The 20,280-nt window shown below is 39.5% G+C and overlaps 1 protein-coding gene across 1 annotated transcript; it reads left to right on the forward strand.

Annotated features, from left to right (window-relative positions):
• Positions 1-6,370: 6,370 nt before the first annotated feature.
• LOC100843681 (myosin-6) lies at positions 6,371-19,429 on the forward strand. Its single transcript, XM_003572895.3, has 38 exons — positions 6,371-6,505; positions 6,673-6,816; positions 7,059-7,204; positions 7,327-7,483; positions 7,578-7,636; positions 7,720-7,879; positions 8,446-8,595; positions 8,697-8,833; positions 8,912-9,058; positions 9,174-9,275; positions 9,956-10,013; positions 10,143-10,244; positions 11,078-11,115; positions 11,221-11,347; positions 11,424-11,594; positions 11,698-11,829; positions 11,898-12,007; positions 12,104-12,164; positions 12,711-12,888; positions 12,989-13,194; positions 13,653-13,772; positions 14,019-14,117; positions 14,530-14,742; positions 15,042-15,181; positions 15,299-15,413; positions 15,517-15,555; positions 15,650-15,733; positions 15,813-15,983; positions 16,788-16,943; positions 17,035-17,220; positions 17,351-17,479; positions 17,555-17,625; positions 17,703-17,802; positions 17,875-17,931; positions 18,234-18,290; positions 18,428-18,508; positions 18,752-18,834; positions 18,943-19,429. The coding sequence occupies exons 1-38, from the start codon at positions 6,371-6,373 to the stop codon at positions 19,055-19,057; spliced, it is 4,536 nt and encodes a 1,511-aa protein (XP_003572943.1). The 3' UTR covers positions 19,058-19,429.
• The last annotated feature ends 851 nt before the right edge of the window (positions 19,430-20,280 follow it).

Genomic DNA, 20,280 nt, shown 5'->3' on the forward strand with positions numbered 1-20,280 from the left:
TTCGTTTTTTATCAGACGATTACAATTGCTATTGATAGAGACCAATATTTAGATGCGAGCTCAGCACTATTCCGTCTGCTCCAAAATATAAAGCATATAATTTTTTGTTCTAATTCAAAATTATTTACATAAAAAATTGATCATAACATCATCTACAATGTCAAATCGAGATCTTTAGTCAAATAACAGAATTTTGACGCTCAGCAATATACGACTTGTTTTTGGAACCAGAGGACATAGTATATCTAAGTTTATTTGGTGAGTGAAACCGTGGTCTAATTCAAAATTATTTACATAAAAAATCATTAACATCATCTACAATGTCAAATCAAGATCTTCATAATACATTTTCTTGCTATAAGTTTCAGTCAAATAATAGAAAATTTGAGGGTCAGCAAAATGTATGACTTGTTTTTTTGGAACCAGAGGATATTGCATCTTTGAGTTTATTTGGTGAGCGAAACCGTGGTTTAATTCTCGCGGTTATTCTCAGTTCAACTGGATCGGATGATTCGTGCCGACCAAATCAACGTGGTAGGCCTGACAGCATTTCTTGGGTAAACAAAAGAGGGTACCCGTGAATGGCGGAGTATCCGAATTAATTGTTAGGCATGAAACCATGATGATCAGAAACCATGCTTGCGAATTGTGAGGTTCAGGCCAAGGGTAGCTAGTGGTTGCATCATGCATGCCACATGCTTTGTCGTTGGTCGTTGCTTTCACTTCACCACCAGTATATTTATTTCCTTTGGTTTTGAAAACGTTGGTCTTCCTTGCAGCGATATATTATTACAGCGTACGGGTTACCATCACAACACTATGCATATCTATGGATCAAGAATTGACCGCCCTATATCTAAACCCGTTGATCTAGTCATATTCATATCTAACACGTGCTCGTATATATGAACACCGCCCTCTTGGCAGCAATTAAGCACACGCAAACAAATTAACTATCGTCAGCACGCGCAATGGTAAAGACTAAAGATAAATATGATGAGGCAATGTGTTAAGTTATTCATTAAGGCAGGTACCTGCGGATAATTCGCTTATCGAGCACGTCTCCTGTATGGAGCATATTATTACTCCCTCCATCCCATATTAAGTGACTTTCTATTACATATCCGTATCTGAACGTTTTTTGGTATATATAGATACATCCATATTTGGACAAATTTGAGTCACTTAATATGAGACGAAGGGAGTATTATTTTTGCGAGAATGTATGGAGCATATTACGATTCCATGGGCATGGACATCAATCTTGCTCTACAGATATCCATTGATACCTGCATAATTAATATAAAAATATACACACGTTGTGACACATTTTGGTATAAAGGCTACAGTTTTTATGGATAATTAAACTTTATTTTCTTTCAGGGTTTGTTTGTTGCTGTGTACTGTAAAATAAACAATTGTGTATGAGTTGTTGCGAAAAAAAACATGCTAGCACTTTTTTGATTTGTTTGGTAAAGTTTAATTGAGTTTATAGCAACGATATTTGGAATCCAGCGGATATGGACAACGATAGAAATCAGCCACGTGGATTCTCTAAAACGGGCAATGAGCGGTTTGATGGGTTTAGGCATAGACCCGCCCGTTTGCCATCCCGAGTCATAAATAAATCGTTTTCCATATATATCACCTGGAAACACAATAAATAGTCAGCTAAACCAGCAAAACAGGTAATTATAAAAAATCTCATAGGTTGCAAATATTTTATGAGCAACCATATACAGAATGTATGGCCATAAATTAGTACCAGCAAACAATAAATTACTATACGTACCGTTCATCCATGTATGTAGATGGCCGTTTCGACGTCGGGGTCAGATACGTGCAGGACGTTACACCTCCTTACGTCGTTCTTCCTTGGAAGCATAAACATGCACGCACAAGGAAAAAATAATTAAAAACGGAATTTGGAAGAAAATTATAAAATTGCACTCAAGGGAGTAGGTTTCATGCGAGACAACCGAAGCTCGGTCGATGACACGAGGAGACGTGGGGCCAACAACCTGGAGGAGGCTTTTGATTTATACGCGTATAAACAAGTTTACGTGTTTGGGCAGATCAATGCCGGTGGCAGAATACAAGTATACAGCACACCGCAGCAGAGCACCGACCATTCCGCTAAAATCCCCAGAATGCCCTTGTGTCCAGTCCAGATAATCCAAGCCGTGAAACCGTGTGTACAGTGTGTGCGCCGCGCGTCGCTTGTGCCCGGTCGATCCCAGCACAGCACAGAAAGCATCACGAGGCCACGCTGGAAGCCACCGCTTAAAAAATAAGGACCCAGCTAAGTAGGGGCCCCACGGCCACCGCTCACCAACGTGACGGGCCCACGAGGCGGTGAGATAAGCGGAGCCTAGTCTAGCAACGAGTCGGAACAAGAAACAAACGGCGCCTGTCATTGTCCCAGGGGCCCATGCTTTCTTCTCCCGTTTCCCCTTGACAGTTGACACAGCAACAGCATCCGGGCTGGCCAGTGAGCTTGCGCCACGTCTGCCGTGAAAATAGTCCTGTCCCCTCCCCCGTGCCCATGCAAGGCCATACCATGTCGGATCCGGGCGCCTGCCTGCTTGGCTTTGCGGTTCAGGTCTTGTGGAGCATGGAGGAACCTTTTTACTACAGGGTTGCACTCGCACGACAAGTCAACAGCTACCGCCTACCGACCGACCACGTACGAGCAAGCAAGGCACAGGACTTTGTTGTGTGAATTGAGCAAATAAAATGTACATCACGAATTCTTTGAGTCTAAGGTGCAATTTTGTGTCCTGCTCCTGACTTTCGAGTTGCAAATATTCTGGGTTGCTCGCGAGTATATGTCACCAATCTCATCCGTAGAAAGAAGAAGGAGAAAACGATATACAGTTGTGATTGAATTTTAACTTACAACATGCAAGATGTACGATAAGAGTGAAGCTAAGAAATCTTCTAAGGCCATGTCCAACGGGAGCGCTTGTACTGGACGCTACGATCATAATCACAGGAAATGGGCCAGCATACGTCGCGAGCATCGGGTGCCTTGGTTAAATTTGGTTGTGCCATAGAAGCCCTTAATTAGCGTCTGATATCAGCGCCTAGGGTTAGAACATGAGACGCTTGACAGTTCTTTATTATTTTTGTTGTCTTTATTTTGGTAAGCTAAACATCTAATTTAGTGTCTTTGCGCTGGACATGACCTAAACAAATTGTTAACTTTCAACATAGCAGTGTGACTCGCTTATAAAGAGATTACACTTAGGGTTATGACATTAACCGGTCTTAGATGACCCGCATGTGAGGGAGGATGTGTCTAAACCGATCGACAGTAGTTTACCGGGGTGCCGATTAGGGTTTTGGCTTAGCACCACTGCCAAGATTGAAACTTCGGTCAAAATTAGACCCGAGCTATTCTATTGCCATTCTGTCTGGTAACTATCTTGTATTTGTTGTCTAAAGATACAAAACTCGTTGTAGACCTAAATGTAAAAATATGATGTTAATTTTTTATTTCTCAACATCTACTCCACTGAGCACTACGAAATTGAGTTTGTTTATAGAGTTTTATCACTCTATGCTCATGGCCACATCAGCACAATCTCGGGGTGACACATCCACCTCTACCTCCTCTCGCTAGATTCTCAAACATGACTATGTCTCCCACACAATTTGATTCATCGCATTCCATGCCATTTACTCTTTTGGCATGCATGGTGAAACATAAATCATACTATCGTCATAAATGTCTAGCTATTGTACCAATCTCTCAACTCATATTAAGGCCCAACTGCTAGGCCACGAGTGGCTCAACAAATCAAAGTCAAAAGCTCCCAATAAATGTAAAAAAATAACATCAACTTTAAATTGCAGTTTTTTCACCAGGGATGCAAATTTATAGTTAAGGTAGGCTCTAATAAGTTTCAAGAAGTTAGGTCAAAGTAAATTAAGTCTATCATGTACTATCTAGGTTAGGCAGCAATACTTTTGTAGAACAAACATTTAAGGGATAATGACAACATTCTTTAGTTACTACTAAAGGTATTTGCGGCATGAGGGACATAAAGACTTGTTAGCGGCATGGTCGAAATGGGGCAAAAAGGGAAACCCAAAAGATCTGAAAAAGAAAATGTTGTGACTCGCTTCTCGAAAATAAATGAAGAATTAGAGACAAAGAAATCAAAAGGAGAAGACACGAAAAAGTGTTTCATCCCCCCCCCCTCTCTCTCTCTCTCTCTTCTAGAGAAGCGAAAAGAAAACATCAACACATATATTATGCTCAGGGCTATGGCATTGACCACCAATGAACATCAACGGTCCTAAACCCTGATAGGAGGGGAAACTAAACTCAAGCTCTATGAGGTTGATGCCATGGGGCAAGCCTATAATGTTATGTAATACTTTGGTTTGAATAGACCGCACATCTATTGGTTGTTTCTAACAAAACAATCACGTGGCGCTATACAAGGTTCGTATATGTATGTGATTTGATGTAGCCACTGATCGAGCTCGTGCTCACTTGGTATTTGACTTGGTACCTTGGTAAGGGATCAAACTTCTCGCCTCTAGGTCCGAGATATTCTAGCATCAATAGGTTCAAAAACTATCTTATATTTAAGTACTAAAGAAACTTGCTAGAGAAGATGCAGAAAAATGCAAAAGGAATATGTTATTTATATATTTGTGAGCATATACATGCACATACCATTGCAAAACTAAATCTAAGTATTTTAATTATATTTCTATTACTATAATTTATGTCGGTGAAAATGTTAGGGCAAGCATGCAATGGCCACATCCACCACTTTTCTCCGGTCAATAGTTTCTCAACCATGGCATCTAATCTCGCTCATGATGTTGATTTTGTGTCCCATCCCCCGTCACTTACTCTTTTGTCGATTTGCATCATGAAACATAAATTACATTTCTCATCACCAACATCTTCTTGTTATCACATCCTCTCGGCACTGTTAAATCAGAAGTGACTTAAAATTAATCGTTACAGGATCCCCAAAACCCTAAAAGACTACCATCGCAAAATCATAGGTTTTTCTGAGGGATGTGGTGTTATAGTTATGGTAGACTCTAATTAGCATATCAAAAAGTTAGGTCCAAGAAAAGCATGTCATGTGTACACTAGCTAGGTCATTTTTATTTATAGTCAAGCATTTTAGGGAGAACCGGAGAATTGTTTGGTTCGCATAATAAAAAGGTTTATCAGCAGCATGAGAGACATCCAAAACCCGTTACTCGCATGACCCGAACGGGGCAAAAGGGAAACCCAAGAGACCCGGAAGAAAATGCTGCAGTCAGACCCCCCTCCTCCGGAAGTAAACGAAAAACTCAAGACGAAGAAATCAAAAGACACGGAAAAAAAAAACAGCGTCTCCTCTCATACGCATCGCAGCTCTCTCTCTCTCTCCTTCATTCTCTTCCTCCGTGCAAGCGAAAACAAAACAGCAACGCAGAGAGAGATTGGGAGGGGACAGCACGAGCGGAAGCAAAGGAAGCACCGCCCTCGCCGCAACACGCGCCGCACGCCAGGCGGGACGACACCAGAGCGGAGATAAAGCTGCTGCTGCTGCGGCGGCGGTGGCGGCGGCGTGTGGGGGGTGGACTTGACGCGCCGCATTTCGTCGGGGTCTAGAACAGATTCGGAGGCAGAGGGTTGTGGCGATTCCAGCGTGCGGGGGCAGCGGGTAGCTGTCGTCGCTTCTCCTTCGTGGCGTGGGGAGTTCTCGGTGACCCCTCCGATCTCGCGGTTCCATTGGCGTTTCGAGGCGAGCGTCCCTGTGGGTGATTGGATCTCGGCGGCTCGGGGCGCCGCGCCGGCCTAGGATCCCGCCGGCCGACGGGTCGCCGCGCTGTACTCACGTCTCCCTCCCCCGTTTCGTCCCAGACTCAACGTCCGCTGTCGTCCTCCCCCGCTTTGCTGGGTTGAACTGCCGTGGACTGGAGATCCATTGTTGTGATTGATGGTAAGGAAGCCCTAGCTCAGTTCTGTTGCTGTTCTAAGACTGTTTTTGTTACTGTCAGTAGCAGTTATTTTCCTGAAATTATTTCGGGTATTCACAGTTGTACTGAATCCCTGTGCACCCGCATAGTCTGCCCATTGGAGATTTAGGCCATGGATGAGAAATGAGGAGTTTCTGACAGATTCTGATGTTGTAGGCGTTGACCTAGTTGTTGCTACCCTGCTGATTGTTAGGTCTAGCATACCGCTCTTGTTCGCGCCAGAAAATGGTTGAGCTCTCAAGTCAGTGTCCGTTGTTTGTTTCGATAACGTACCGCTGTGATTATTGCGGAACACAAGAGGGTCAACATTTTAGGAAATACGCGTTTTTCAGATCAAGTTACTATGTTTAATGCCAGGCTGTATGTATTCATGCAGGCGACCCAAGCTTCCATTGCGGTGGGATCCCAGGTTTGGGTTGAGGATCCCGATGTGGCCTGGATTGATGGGGAGGTCATAAAAGTTCATGGAGACACGGTCATGATCAAGTGTTCCAATGAAAAGACGGTAAGTTGTTCGTATGATGCTAGGAGTTGGCTAGCTGGCAAGTTTGTTAGTGTGTACTTGTAGTAATTAAAGTGCTTAGAAATACCGTGTGAAGTCTACCTTCCACAAAAGCCAAAACACTTAAAAAGGGCGTTTACACCCTGTTCAAATTTGGCCCCCTTTTCCAGGTTACAGCAAAAGCATCTGATGTCCACGCTAAGGATCCCGAGGAATCACCATGTGGTGTTGATGACATGACGAAACTTGCCTATCTTCATGAACCTGGGGTTCTTCAAAACTTGAAATCTAGATATGACATGAACGAAATTTATGTAAGTTAGCATCTCTTTATATAATACTCCCTCCGTCCCATATTAAGTGTCTCAAATTTGTCCAAATGTGAATGCATCTATGCCTAGAAAGCGTCTAGATACATGTAATATTTCGACACTTAATATGGGACGGAGGGAGTATTACTTTATTTTTATGCATACACTTTGCACTAACACCAATTCAAAGTAATTTCATTCATTCTCCTCTTATATGCCTTCTTTATTTCTTTGTTTTGAAACAGACGTATACTGGGAGTATTTTGATTGCTGTAAATCCTTTCCGAAGACTGCCTCATTTGTACGATATTCAGATGATGGAACAATATAAAGGGGCAGATTTTGGTGAATTAAGTCCCCATCCTTTTGCTGTTGCAGATGTTGCATATAGGTAGGTTCATGTTGGGATCACTAGGTGGTTATATTTAAATAGATACTTACCAAAAAAAGAAGTTATTGTTTTTTCTCTTTCCATTTTGACTAAGGAAAAATCTTGATACTTTACTGTTGTAGATTGATGCTAAATGAAGGAATAAGTCAGTCCATCCTTGTTAGTGGAGAAAGTGGTGCTGGTAAAACTGAAAGTACTAAAATGATCATGCGTTATCTTGCATACATGGGTGGGAAGGCTGCCTCAGAAGGGCGAACTGTGGAGAAGCAAGTTCTTCAGGTAGTAATTTTTTTGACTCACCTAGTTCCAAGCAACTAATTCTGTGACCTATTGGTGTATTTTCTTAACTGATTAACTCATATCCCTGTTGCAGTCTAATCCTGTTCTTGAAGCATTTGGAAATGCAAAGACTGTCCGAAATAATAATTCAAGGTAAGAATATTCTTTATGTGTTGCAATATTGTGGGTAACCTTCTCCCACTCAACCATTTCTCTTCTGGGCGTTATCACTGCAGTCGCTTTGGTAAATTTGTTGAGATCCAGTTTGATCAGAAAGGAAGAATATCAGGAGCTGCCGTCAGAACTTACCTTCTCGAGAGATCACGTGTCTGTCAAATATCTGATTCAGAGAGAAATTACCATTGTTTCTACATGATCTGTGCTGCCCCACCTGAGGTACTTCTCCATACCTGTCTGTTCATGTCTTTTTTCTATCAGACATATTTATATAACTCTACAACCTGTAATTGTTTGTTGCTTCCATTACACGGGTTATATAGTCCAATCTTCATCTTGACATGACATATACCATCCTAAATGTTTCTAGAATATCCTATCCAGTGTCCGATTTGTATTTATTTGGCACAGTTAGATAGAATTCATGAGGCTCTCTAGATTGACTGGTCTCTTTCTCTCTCTCTCTCTCTCTCTCTCTCTCCCCCCCCCCCCCCCCTCCCTCGTTGCTATTTCTTTCCCAACTGCGCCGCCACTTCTATATCGATCAGCGCCAAGTGGTACCAATTCAGATGGCATGCGTACTATAGCATTCATATTTACCATTCCTTGTGGCATGCACTATGATGTAACACTTAAAGAATTCTAGTCTCCCTCCTGTGACATTTTTTCCGCTGCTAATTATTTGTTACTCTCACTATACCAGGACACTAAACATCTTGCGCTTCTGCTCTTTAAAATACTGTGTTTCAAGCAGGATATGATTAATGTATGCTTTTTCATATCAGGAACTCGAGCGATACAAACTAGGAGATGCCAGTACATTTCACTATCTTAATCAGTCCAAATGCTATAAGATTGAAGGCCTAGATGAATCGAAGGAGTATCTTGAAACTAGAAAGGCCATGGATATTATTGGAATCAGTTCTCAAGAGCAGGTACATATTTGGTTCGGCAATGATTTCCTGCTACTATTTTTGATCACTTGAAGTTTATCCACCCTTATTGAGCTTTGCTTTGTGCTTGTATGCTGCTTTAGGAAGCAATTTTCCGAGTTGTTGCTGCCATTCTCCACTTGGGAAATGTTGAGTTTGCAGAAGGGGATGATGTAGATTCGTCGAAACCTAAAAATGAAAAATCAATGTTTCATTTAAGGACAGCGGCTGAGCTCTTCATGTATGTGCTCTTTGGCTTATTTTTAGAAACTCTTGAATGATTATACATCTGACAAAATCTCAAACTATGGTCTTGTAGGTGTGATGAGAAAGCATTAGAGGATTCACTGTGTAAACGTGTCATTGTGACTCGTGACGAGAACATAGTAAAAACTTTGGATCCTGAGGCTGCCAAGGGTAGTAGAGATGCACTTGCTAAGACTGTGTACTCACGGTTGTTTGATTGGTGAGTTCAATATGAAGTTTACACTTGGTTGCTGTTCCAATTCAGAAACAACTGCACGGCTATTTCACGAATGTCTCCTCTTGATGGTTATCTGACAAATGACCTTTGATCCTAGGCTTGTGAATAAGATAAACAACTCTATTGGCCAAGATCCAAATTCAAAATGCTTAATTGGAGTGCTTGATATCTACGGGTTTGAGAGCTTCAAGATAAACAGGTGCTTAATCGGTACACTTTGGTAGATTTATTTCATGGTGGATGTGTTTTTGCCAATTTGATTGACCAGCTAGAGGAACTGTTGGTTTGGGCTCACATTAGTTTTAGGTAGAGAGTGGTTATTTCATTGCATACCTTGTAGTGAGATCATGGTATAATTTAGCTACTTATCCATGTTGAAGTTCTTGTCCACAGTTGAGGTCAATTTATCTCATGTTCTGAGAACTGAGGTCTATCCACCAGTGAGGTGTGCCACTGTGCCAGGTCTTCTCTTGTACATTTGATTAACATGCTAAAGATTCAGCATGGCTAGGTTTTCTGTAAGATCATAGATATTGTATATTGTACAAGGTAGAAATATGTAAAACTTGGTACTAAGGCTTAGGTATTGGTTTTGCATTTTTTTATGTGAACTTACTTTTTTTTTGTTCCAAAGATCATGATCACACCATCAGTCGAGCGATGCTAGTTGAACAGTTGGTGTTTAAGGTCGTATATGTATATCTATTACTCATAGGACTTTCACCATGGTGTTTAAGGTTTATTTCCCTAAGTTCCTTTCTGATCATCCACTTAATTAAGACTAATACATTTTTATCTTTTTTTGCATAATGTCTTTCCATTTGTTGCCCTTTGATGATTTTTGTTTCTTCACTGATTCACTTTTTTGGGTCTTGATAGCTTTGAGCAGTTCTGTATCAACCTGACAAATGAAAAACTGCAGCAGCACTTCAATCAGGCAAGTTTTGTAGCTTTTTTAGTCAGATCCAGAAGCAGCAGCTTCACTGTTACATAGCTCTTTTGTTCGTAGAGGATATTTTAACATATTCTAAAAAAAAATTAACTGCAAAGTTGTACTTTCCTGCAGCATGTATTTAAGATGGAGCAGGAAGAGTACACCAAAGAAGAAATTGACTGGAGTTATATTGAGTTCGTTGACAACCAGGATATTCTTGATCTCATAGATAAGGTTATTTTCTTCATACTCGTTCCCTCTTCTTTCTTTATTACCTTGCAGTTAGGTTGTAGCATCTTGTTGTTTACCTGTCTGAAATAAATAAGCTCTTCCAAATGAGGGTTTATTCGTATTGGAATACTCCTAGATACTGAATGCTGACATATTGTACGCCATGTTTGCATGTGTTCATATTCATGAGGGCTCATTTAACATTTAGTGGTGGTTAACAACCACCAGCACTAGTTACTAATGATGAATGGTGGTTATATGTTGGTTAATAACAACGACCGCTGATTATTGGGTAGTCTATTATGTTCAAAATTGTTATTTGCCATTTATATGAAAGTTTGAGGTTTCCATGCAACTGTAGGACCCAACATTCTGATTTCCCATCCTATATCACCTACTAGTACCGAAACATAATCCTCTACTATCGCAGACAGGTACCCAGCATTCCAGCAACCATATAGGACCAAACATTATGATTGCCCATATCACCTACAAGTAACGAAACGTAATTCTGTGCCATCTTGAACATCCAACCAAACAACTCTCTTCAACATGCCATGTGGTTTGGGCTCATCCAACATTCCAACTGTACCATATGTTGGACAATGTAATAAATGAAACCAAATACATCCTGTCAATGCAAAAAAAATCCCTGGCAAACAAATATAGCAGCTTCTGCCACTTTGATACCTGGCTCCAATTCTTAGATAGCCATTTTGTTAATTTATTTAAGTTTTGACATAGACAAAATACGTTGGTACATCATGTTGACTTCATTGTCTTGCTATGTTCCATAATCCATACTTCCATCTAAACATTTAAATTTTCCATTTCAGAAACCTGGTGGAATTATTGCCCTTCTGGATGAAGCTTGGTATGGTTCAATGATGATTTAATTTTGTTCACCTGTTCGTTTTCTAGTATAGGAAAAAAACCAGTCTTACAAATTGCTAATCTATCCGCATGTGATTTTTTACAGTATGTTGCCAAGATCAACGCACGAGACATTCGCCCAGAAGTTATACCAGACTTTCAAAAATCACAAGCGCTTTACAAAGCCGAAGTTATCTCGGTCAGACTTTACAATATGTCATTATGCCGGAGATGTAAGTACAAATTGCCTTGTTTCTGTTAGTTAGAGTTGTCTTTATAACAAGTCTAACATGAAGAGTTGATGTGCAGGTGACCTATCAAACAGAGCTATTTTTGGAGAAGAATAAGGATTATGTAGTTGCTGAGCATCAAGCTCTCTTGGGCGCTTCAGGATGTTCATTTGTTTCAAGCCTTTTCCCTCTTCTCTCTGAGGACTCCTCAAAATCGTCGAAGTTTTCTTCGATTGGTTCCAGATTCAAGGTGCATAATCACTTACTTTTAGTTCATTTAATACTTCCACTATATCCCAGTCACTTCCAATTCTTCATGCTTCTAATAATTTATAATTTTATAAAAAATGCAGCAACAATTGCAATCTCTCTTGGAAACATTGAGTGCAACTGAGCCCCACTACATCCGTTGTGTAAAGCCTAATAGTTTATTGAAGCCAGCAATTTTTGAGAACCAGAATGTTCTTCAGCAGCTGAGATGCGGAGTAAGATTTGTTGTCATTAGCTTTTCTTTTGCTTTGGACTTCCTAGGACTTAAAGTTGGCTTCCTCAGGGAGTTATGGAAGCAATTAGGATAAGCTGTGCTGGTTATCCAACTAGAAGAACATTCTACGAGTTCATTGATCGTTTTGGTCTTCTTGCACCTGGTGTTTTGAGTGGAAGGTATTATTATATTGTTAGTTGTCAAAAACTGTTCTTGCTTCTTGGTTTTGTTGGTTAAGCCTTTTACATATCCTGACATGTGTTCATTTTTACAAGTTCTGATGAGATTATTGCTGTAAGAAGGCTGTTAGAGAAGGTAGATCTGCAAGGTTATCAGGTAATGGATGCTGTGGAGAAGTGTACATTTTCTAACACTGTTGATCTGTGGTATTTGACACCTTAACGTGTAACAATGAACACATTAGTGTAACATTGAACACATTAATGTGTTTTTGTTTAGGAACACCATTGCTATTTTTTCTAATGTGGCGATGCTATAGCCTTTTCATACGTAACCTTGTATGGTCAATACATTGTTCAAGATCCAGCAAATGTTGAGACATGGGTTAAGTACAATATATGCACTTCACGTTAAAACATCACCTTTCTTTCTTCATAATTAATAATTCTATGTTTAGAGATGCAAGAAAGATGCGTTCTCTCCTGTATAGAATTTTATCTTGTCTATGCTACAGAGTCAAGATGTTTGAAACAGTGTTAAATTTATGCCCTGCAAGTTCGTCTTGTAGTTGATTATGTGAATCACATAAATAGGCATTTCCCTCCTGAATTGAACTCCTTTTTTTTAAATCTAGTATATGCTATCGATTGCATCCTTGATGAGTTGACTAAACTGTAGTGTTTTGCAATTGGGATTATCTAGATTGGCAAGACAAAAGTTTTTCTCCGTGCTGGTCAAATGGCTGAACTTGATGCTCGTAGAAATGAAGTGTTAGGACGTTCAGCTAGCCTGATTCAGAGGAAAATCCGCTCGTTTTTGGCCAAAAAGAGTTTCATTGCACTACGAAGATCAGCTGTACAAATTCAGGCGGTTTGTCGCGGTGAGAATTTTCCTTCCAAATCATACTCGGTTTGGCCCTCTACCTAATTTAAGTTTATTCATGTGACTGTTTTCTGAGATGGTTGGTTTAATATTTGAAGGAGAGATTGCAAGAGGAGTTTATCAGAGTCTCCGCAGAGAAGCTGCTTCTCTCAAGATCCAGACTAGTTACCGCATGCATCATGCAAGAAAGGCATACACTGAACTTTATGTTTCAGCGGTTACAATTCAATCATGTTTACGTGGGTTGGCTGCACGTAAAGAGATCCACTTCAGACGACAAACAAGAGCTGCTATCATTATCCAGGTAACATTTGTTTTAAGAAACTAGTTTTGTCTGCATGTGTGAATACAAGCAAATGGTAATCAACCGTTAGTTCCTTAGTTAGTTGTAGCTCTGAAACTGCAGAGATCATGTTATGTGCGTATCTCTGATCAGCAGTTCTAACATGGTAATTGGTTCGATGATTCTGAGGTAGGAAACAGTAATAAGCCAATACGGTTCCTGAACTGAAAGCTATTTTTATTTATGGTTTTCTACTTTTGGTTCAAAATTATAGAGGGGATTCTAGTTTAGTAGTGAAGACTACGGATTGGCTCACTTATCTCCTGTCACCCTAGTTTAGTGTCATGAAACCCTATAACTTCATTGCTACTACTACTAATGCTGATATAAGTTAATATGTCGTTAGTTCCAGTTTAGCAGATCAGTTTAAAATGTTCTTTGAAATTCATAATTTATATATGTTCATATTTTTGTTTCAGAGTCGATGCCGTCAATTCATGGCGAGGTTGGATTATTCAAGAACAAAGAAAGCTGCTCTTACTACACAGTGCATCTGGAGAGGGAAAGTTGCTAGAAAGGAGCTTCGTAAACTCAAAATGGTATGTTCGTGCATACCAGGCACTTTTATGTTCCATCTACAGTATTGTTTTCCACTCCTGGAACCACTGGTAGTTCCGTTGGTCTTAGTTACAGGATATTGTACAAAACTGCATTTCCTAGTTTCTGATATACCTCATGGTGCATATGGCAATTAGTGTAAAAACCCTTGGCAATTAATAGTGAAAATATACTATCATATCAAGCTTCAGCATTTCTAATCTTTTTCCTTGCTTATCTCTTACCAGGCTGCACGGGAAACTGGTGCTTTGCAAGCTGCCAAAAATAAACTGGAAAAGCAAGTTGAAGAGCTTACGTGGCGGCTACAGTTGGAGAAGCGCATGCGAGTGAGTGTTTTTTGTTTTTGTTTTTTTCTCCTTATCATTGTAACTTCAAGAATACTGCATGTCACTGATATAGTGTCTTCTGGGTGTATGGACACCAATTTATATTCTTTATGTGCAACATACACAAATACGTCATCAATGGTTCAACTCACCATTTTAATTACATTATTTTTGAAAATTGATCTGAGTGCACGTATATTTGATCTTGATTTGTTTATACATGAATAAACTCACCATCGCTTCCTAAACCATTGCCATATGAAACATCATAAACATTTGGGAATTTGGACGGGAGATCTTGATTTGTTTATGCAAGCGTTGTTTTTTCTTCAGTAAAATGTGCAATGTGGATATTTGATTAGCTAACCTGAGGATATATTGTTATTGCTTAATGCGTGGTTGTTCATTGTAGGCTGATCTTGAGGAAGCTAAATCACAAGAGAATGCAAAGTTGCAAGCCACCTTGCAAGAGGTGCAACAACAGTACAAAGAAACAAAAGACACACTAGTAAAGGAGAGGGAGGCGGCAAAAAAGGTTGCAGACATAGCTCCAGTTATTAAAGAGGTTCCTGTTGTAGACACAGAGCTGATGAACAAGCTTAGAGATGAAAATGATAAACTTAAGGTGAGACCTGAACATAATTGGGATCTTTCTCCAATTTCTTCACTATCACCAATGACTTGCACTCTTAGTACTGCTACTATAACTTAAAGCACTGTTGTTGTTTGCTTTACCCATTTTTTTGTGAGATTCCTTCTCTTCTATTCAGCCCATTTGATATTCTTGTAATTACTTATTACGTTTATAACACTTTTCATTTCATGACTACAGACTCTGGTCAGTTCTCTTGAAAAGAAGATTGATGACACTGAGAAGAAATATTACTTATTACGTTTATAACACTTTTCATTTCATGACTACAGACTCTGGTCAGTTCTCTTGAAAAGAAGATTGATGACACTGAGAAGAAATATGACGAAACTAACAAACTCAGCGAGGAAAGACTAAAAAAGGCAATGGATGCTGAGTCAAAAATTGATGATTTGAACATGGCAATGCTAAGGTTCTTGTAATTCCTAACCCAACTTAATAATATGAGTACCTCTGCATAGATGTTGATTGGTGAAAAATATATAGTTATTATATTGATCAACATATATATTTTGGTATTCTGCTTCAGGCTTCAAGAGAAAATATCCAACATGGAATGTGATGAGAAAGTGCAAAGGCAAGCATTGTTGACCACACCAGTAAGGAGCATGTCTGAACATTTGTCAATTCCAATTGCTCCAAAGGTAGAAATAGAGTGGCCTGCAAAACGGTGTCTCTTCTTCCTTCTGCTGTTGAAATGCTTATGTTCCTTCACTCATCTCTTCTGCTTTCTTCTCTATTATTCAGAACCTGGAGAACGGCTATCATGAGGTTGAAGAACCGAAGGTTTGTAGTTTATGCTTAATATTTATATTTAGTGCAGTCTCTTCACGTTCCGCTTGTGCCCATAATATCACGACAATTCGCTCTCCTGTTTCAGGAACCCCAAAGTGCACCCCCTGCTATTAAGGATTATGGCAATGGAGATCCTAAGTTGAGAAAATCTTCTGTTGAGAAGCAACTGGTAAGTCAACACATTGTACTGTTTAAAGTTTAAACTTCTTCTGTAAACATGGTTATTTAACACTTTTATCTTTTTGTAGGAAAATGTTGATGCACTTATTGACTGTGTAGCCAAAAACCTTGGCTATTGTGAGGGGAAGCCAGTTGCTGCTTTTACCATATATAAATGTCTCCTTCACTGGAAATCTTTTGAAGCGGAGAAGACCAGTGTTTTTGATCGTCTTATTCAGCTAATAGGATCTGCAATAGAGGTAATCTGGAACCTGAACTTTGGTCTTAATATTCAAGCCATAAATGGAATTAGTAGAAATGAGGGACCATTGGTTGAATTTTTAATTTGGGAACTTACCACTGTCCACCTCACGCCCAGCTGTATGTTAGCAAAAGTAGAGGTCCCCTTTTATTTTACTCCCTCCGACCCATATTACTTGTCTCAAATTTGCCAAATTTGCCCAAATATGAATGTATCTATGTTTAAAAAGCGTCTAGATACATGTAATATTTCAACAAGTAATATGGATCAGAGGGACTAGTAAGCTTCCTATTTTAGCCATCCTTTGTGCATTACATTTTCCACCAGAGTTGTCCTCTTTTGTGCTCTGCAAGCTCATTTTTTTGGTATTACCATTACTTTGTTTTGGGTAAGTTTTGAACTTTTGACGCTTATGTTTGAGAGGTATTTCTTCATTATGATATTTAAACATCAGTACACTCAGCCATCTTCTCTAAGAAAGTAAATAAAATTAGCTTTCATTGTAAAACAGTGTTGAAGTGAGAAAATTAGGCTAAGCGTAAGACTGTAATATGGAAATCTAAATCACTTATAATTTTTCTGATCTAGTATGAGCAGAATTCTGTTTGTCAAAAGTTCGTTACTGGGGGAAACAAGAACACCATCATCATTTCACTTCACTGTTTTTCAGACTCTCCTTTAGACCAATGCATTATAATTGCCCTTTTAGCCTGATTGTTTTTACTTTTTAATTAGCTTATAAATTCACTAAACGTGTTTTCCCCCTCCCCTAGTCAGCTTACATTGTGAAGTCCTTGTGCAGAATGAGGAGGATAATGACAACCTTGCTTACTGGCTCTCAAATACGTCTAGCTTGCTTTTCCTTCTACAAAGAAGTCTCAAAGCTGCCGGTGCACCTGGGAGTGTTTCACGAAAAAAACCTCCTCAGCCGACATCACTGTTTGGTAGAATGGCTCAAGTATGTTATTGTTCTTTTCATGCTCATGATTGATGGGGGGGCATTGGAGAATTTGATATTGGATTCTGATGTTGTTAATTCATTTGAATAGGGCCTGCGCTCTGCATCTTTTGCCAACATGCATGTTGAGGCTACTGATGTCGTCCGCCAAGTTGAGGCCAAGTATCCTGCCTTACTTTTCAAGCAGCAGTTAACTGCTTATGTGGAGAAGATATATGGAATCATCCGAGACAATATTAAAAAGGAATTGTCATCTTTGATTTCTCTATGCATACAGGTAACATACCCCCCTTTTGTGTTTTTGCTGCTTATTTCTAACTGGCATTAGGTCATATAAGCTGCCAGTTGGTACTTAAGTATAGACATATTCTTGGTTTCTTATTAACCATACTCTTGATAATCACAAGGCTCCAAGAACAATGAAAGCTAGCATGCTGCGAATGTCTGGAAGGTCATCTGGTCAACCTCAGAGTAACCATTGGCAGAAAATTATCGAGAACCTGGATGTCCTTCTAAGGATTCTACAAGATAACCATGTATGTGTAATCTCTTTTTATATGCGATTCACTTCAGCTGGATGTATGTTGAGCTGTCGTTTTGTTTGTCCTCAGGTACCTCCAGTTTTGGCTCAGAAAATTTTTACCCAGATATTCTCATACATTAATGTACAGCTATTCAATAGGTGAGTTTATCTTCTGGAGTTTTGATTTCTAGATGTGTGGAAGCTTGTGTTTTACATGATTGTTGTCCGTTCTGTAGTCTACTCCTTCGGCGTGAGTGTTGCTCCTTCAGCAATGGAGAGTATGTCAAAGCTGGTCTAGCTGAGTTGGAATTGTGGTGTGCAAAGGCAACTGCTGAGGTAATCTGCCTGCTGTATGATTCCCTAGAGTCTTCCTATATGATTCAATTTGCTGAAGTTTCTTGGTTACAGTATGCAGCATCGTCATGGGATGAAATCAGGCATATCAGACAGGCTGTGGGCTTTTTGGTACGTTGTCCTGTTCTACTAATTTTTGGAATTTTATATATTCACATTAAGATTTGTGCATCAGTTACATGTATAGAATATTGGCATGCACTGAGTGTGGTATCTGTCTTACAATCACCCAGATTTTTTTTTCTGTATTTATCTTGGATTCAATAAGGTTCATTTTTTTTGCGTGGAAACCTCGCAATTCATAACTTTTGGTGCATAAAGCAGATGTCAGTTTCAGTTTAAATTTGAACTGATTTTGCCCTGTGCTGGACTGTAACTTTCAAGTACTGATAACATTTTAATACTTTGTTCAGGTTATATTCCAAAAGTTCAGAATATCTTATGATGAGATAGTCCATGACCTATGTCCGGTAAAATATCAGAACTTTTAATCCCGTTTCTGATTTTTGTTGAAATCTCTCTTGCTTCTCTGGTTCATGTTTTCTTACTTTTGCAAAGTATGAAAGCGTCCTTGTTCTGATAAATGTTCAATTGTTTACATCTGTAGATCTTGAGCGTCCAACAGCTATACAGAATTTGTACACAATACTGGGATGACAAGTACAACACGCAAAGTGTATCATCAGATGTAAGCCCCATTTATTTTTGAACTTTGCTGTTTTATCTGCAAACATATATTCTTGTCGACAAGATATTTACATTTCGTAGCTGCAAAATGTACACAAAGTTCCACGTTTTTCTACTCAAGATAATGTGTTGCAGACACTTTGTGCTCAGTAAATGTGAATTCCTGATTAATGTTGTAGCTATATAATGCATATACTACTCCCCGTATGAGATCCAAAAGTAACTCGACCCCCTAAAATTTCAGGTTCTTAGTAACATGCGGGTCCTAATGACAGAGGACTCCAACAATGCAGAAAGTAGTTCATTTCTGTTGGACGATAATTCGAGGTAAGATAAGTACCATTTCATTTAATGTCGATGATATTGTACTGCTTAGGTAAGTCTGGAGTTGGGACAATACAGCATTCCCAATCTATTCTCTTTGTTTCAATGCAGCATTCCATTCTCAGTTGAGGATATCACCAACACAATACTGGAGAAGGACTTCTCAGATGTCAAACCAGCTGAGGAGCTACTCGAGAATCCCGCCTTCCAGTTTTTACAGGATTAGGGCTGTGAAATCTCGAGCTTTATACTGCTAGATACCTCACTAGATTATTTCTTGATTTGTTGTACATTTTTTTGCATACCCTTCGTTCCATGCATGCCTTGTTTGGGTTTTCATTCTCTTTTTCACCAGCTATATAGGTAGTCATTAGGGTTGGGATGGGATTCCTCCCTTATTACTAGAAAAAGCCACACCTTTTAAAGCAAGGCAGATCATTCTTTGTAGGGTATATTTCAAATCAGTCTTTTACCTAGGGGTCGTAGGGAGAGGCAATGTCTTAGTAGCCTTACCCCCCAGTTATAGATTGTACAAATTTACAGTGTAAATCAACAGTGCAAGAAGAAAGAAATCTATATACCAAATGTTCGTGACATATTTTGGTGGTTGTCTTGTCTACTAAATGCTTTGTTCGAGGCTTCCTGAACACGGTTAGAATATGTTTTTCTTTTGTAATTCCTTGTGTTTGTGGCGATGCTGGCCATGATCGACCGAGTGCCTGGTAAGCGTTATCCGTTTGAAGGTGTTGGTACACCTGGAATGTTTTGGATAGCTGTTGCGTCCTACATTAAGTTGGGTCCGTGTGAATGTGTCCTACACTTCTTCTTTTTTTTTTTTTGCGAAAAGGTGACCGATCTATTAATAATCATCAACATCAGTTAAAAATAATAAAATTACAAACAAGTTCTTAGATCACTCGGTGGTGGCAGCAACAAAGCACTGGAGTATTTCCATTACATGTTTATATATAGCCTCTTTGAAATCTCACGAAATGCCATTTATCTTTAAATCATAGAAACAAATAGCGCGCTATTTGGCCACAATAGCGGCGCTACAGCGGTAAGGAAGTCTCGGCGCGATGCTATGGCAGTTGCCGGGAAATCTACGCTAACCTCTAATTTTGCATTAATTTCTTCATTATATAATGGATAAGTTTAGATCTGGCGCTAATTTTTTGTACGTGACGGTGCGATAGCGGGCGCTATTGCGGCTAGAGGATGCCGCCGCGAAATGATTTAGCGCGCGATTTAAAACCTTGCTTTAAATGCATTGTACGTTCGTAAAAAAAAAATCGTTGACTTCTTGTGCCATTCTCCTTGTTCCGTCTTCCTACCAGAACTATATTCAAATGACCCACCCCTTTCACAATTTGATATAGAGATTCTCTGCGACTCTGCCTGTATCCACACGTTGCAGAACTATCGCACGATTCATTTGACTGCCGCGTG

Source organism: Brachypodium distachyon, chromosome 3, assembly GCF_000005505.3.
Source record: "Brachypodium distachyon strain Bd21 chromosome 3, Brachypodium_distachyon_v3.0, whole genome shotgun sequence".
NCBI lineage: Eukaryota > Viridiplantae > Streptophyta > Magnoliopsida > Poales > Poaceae > Brachypodium > Brachypodium distachyon.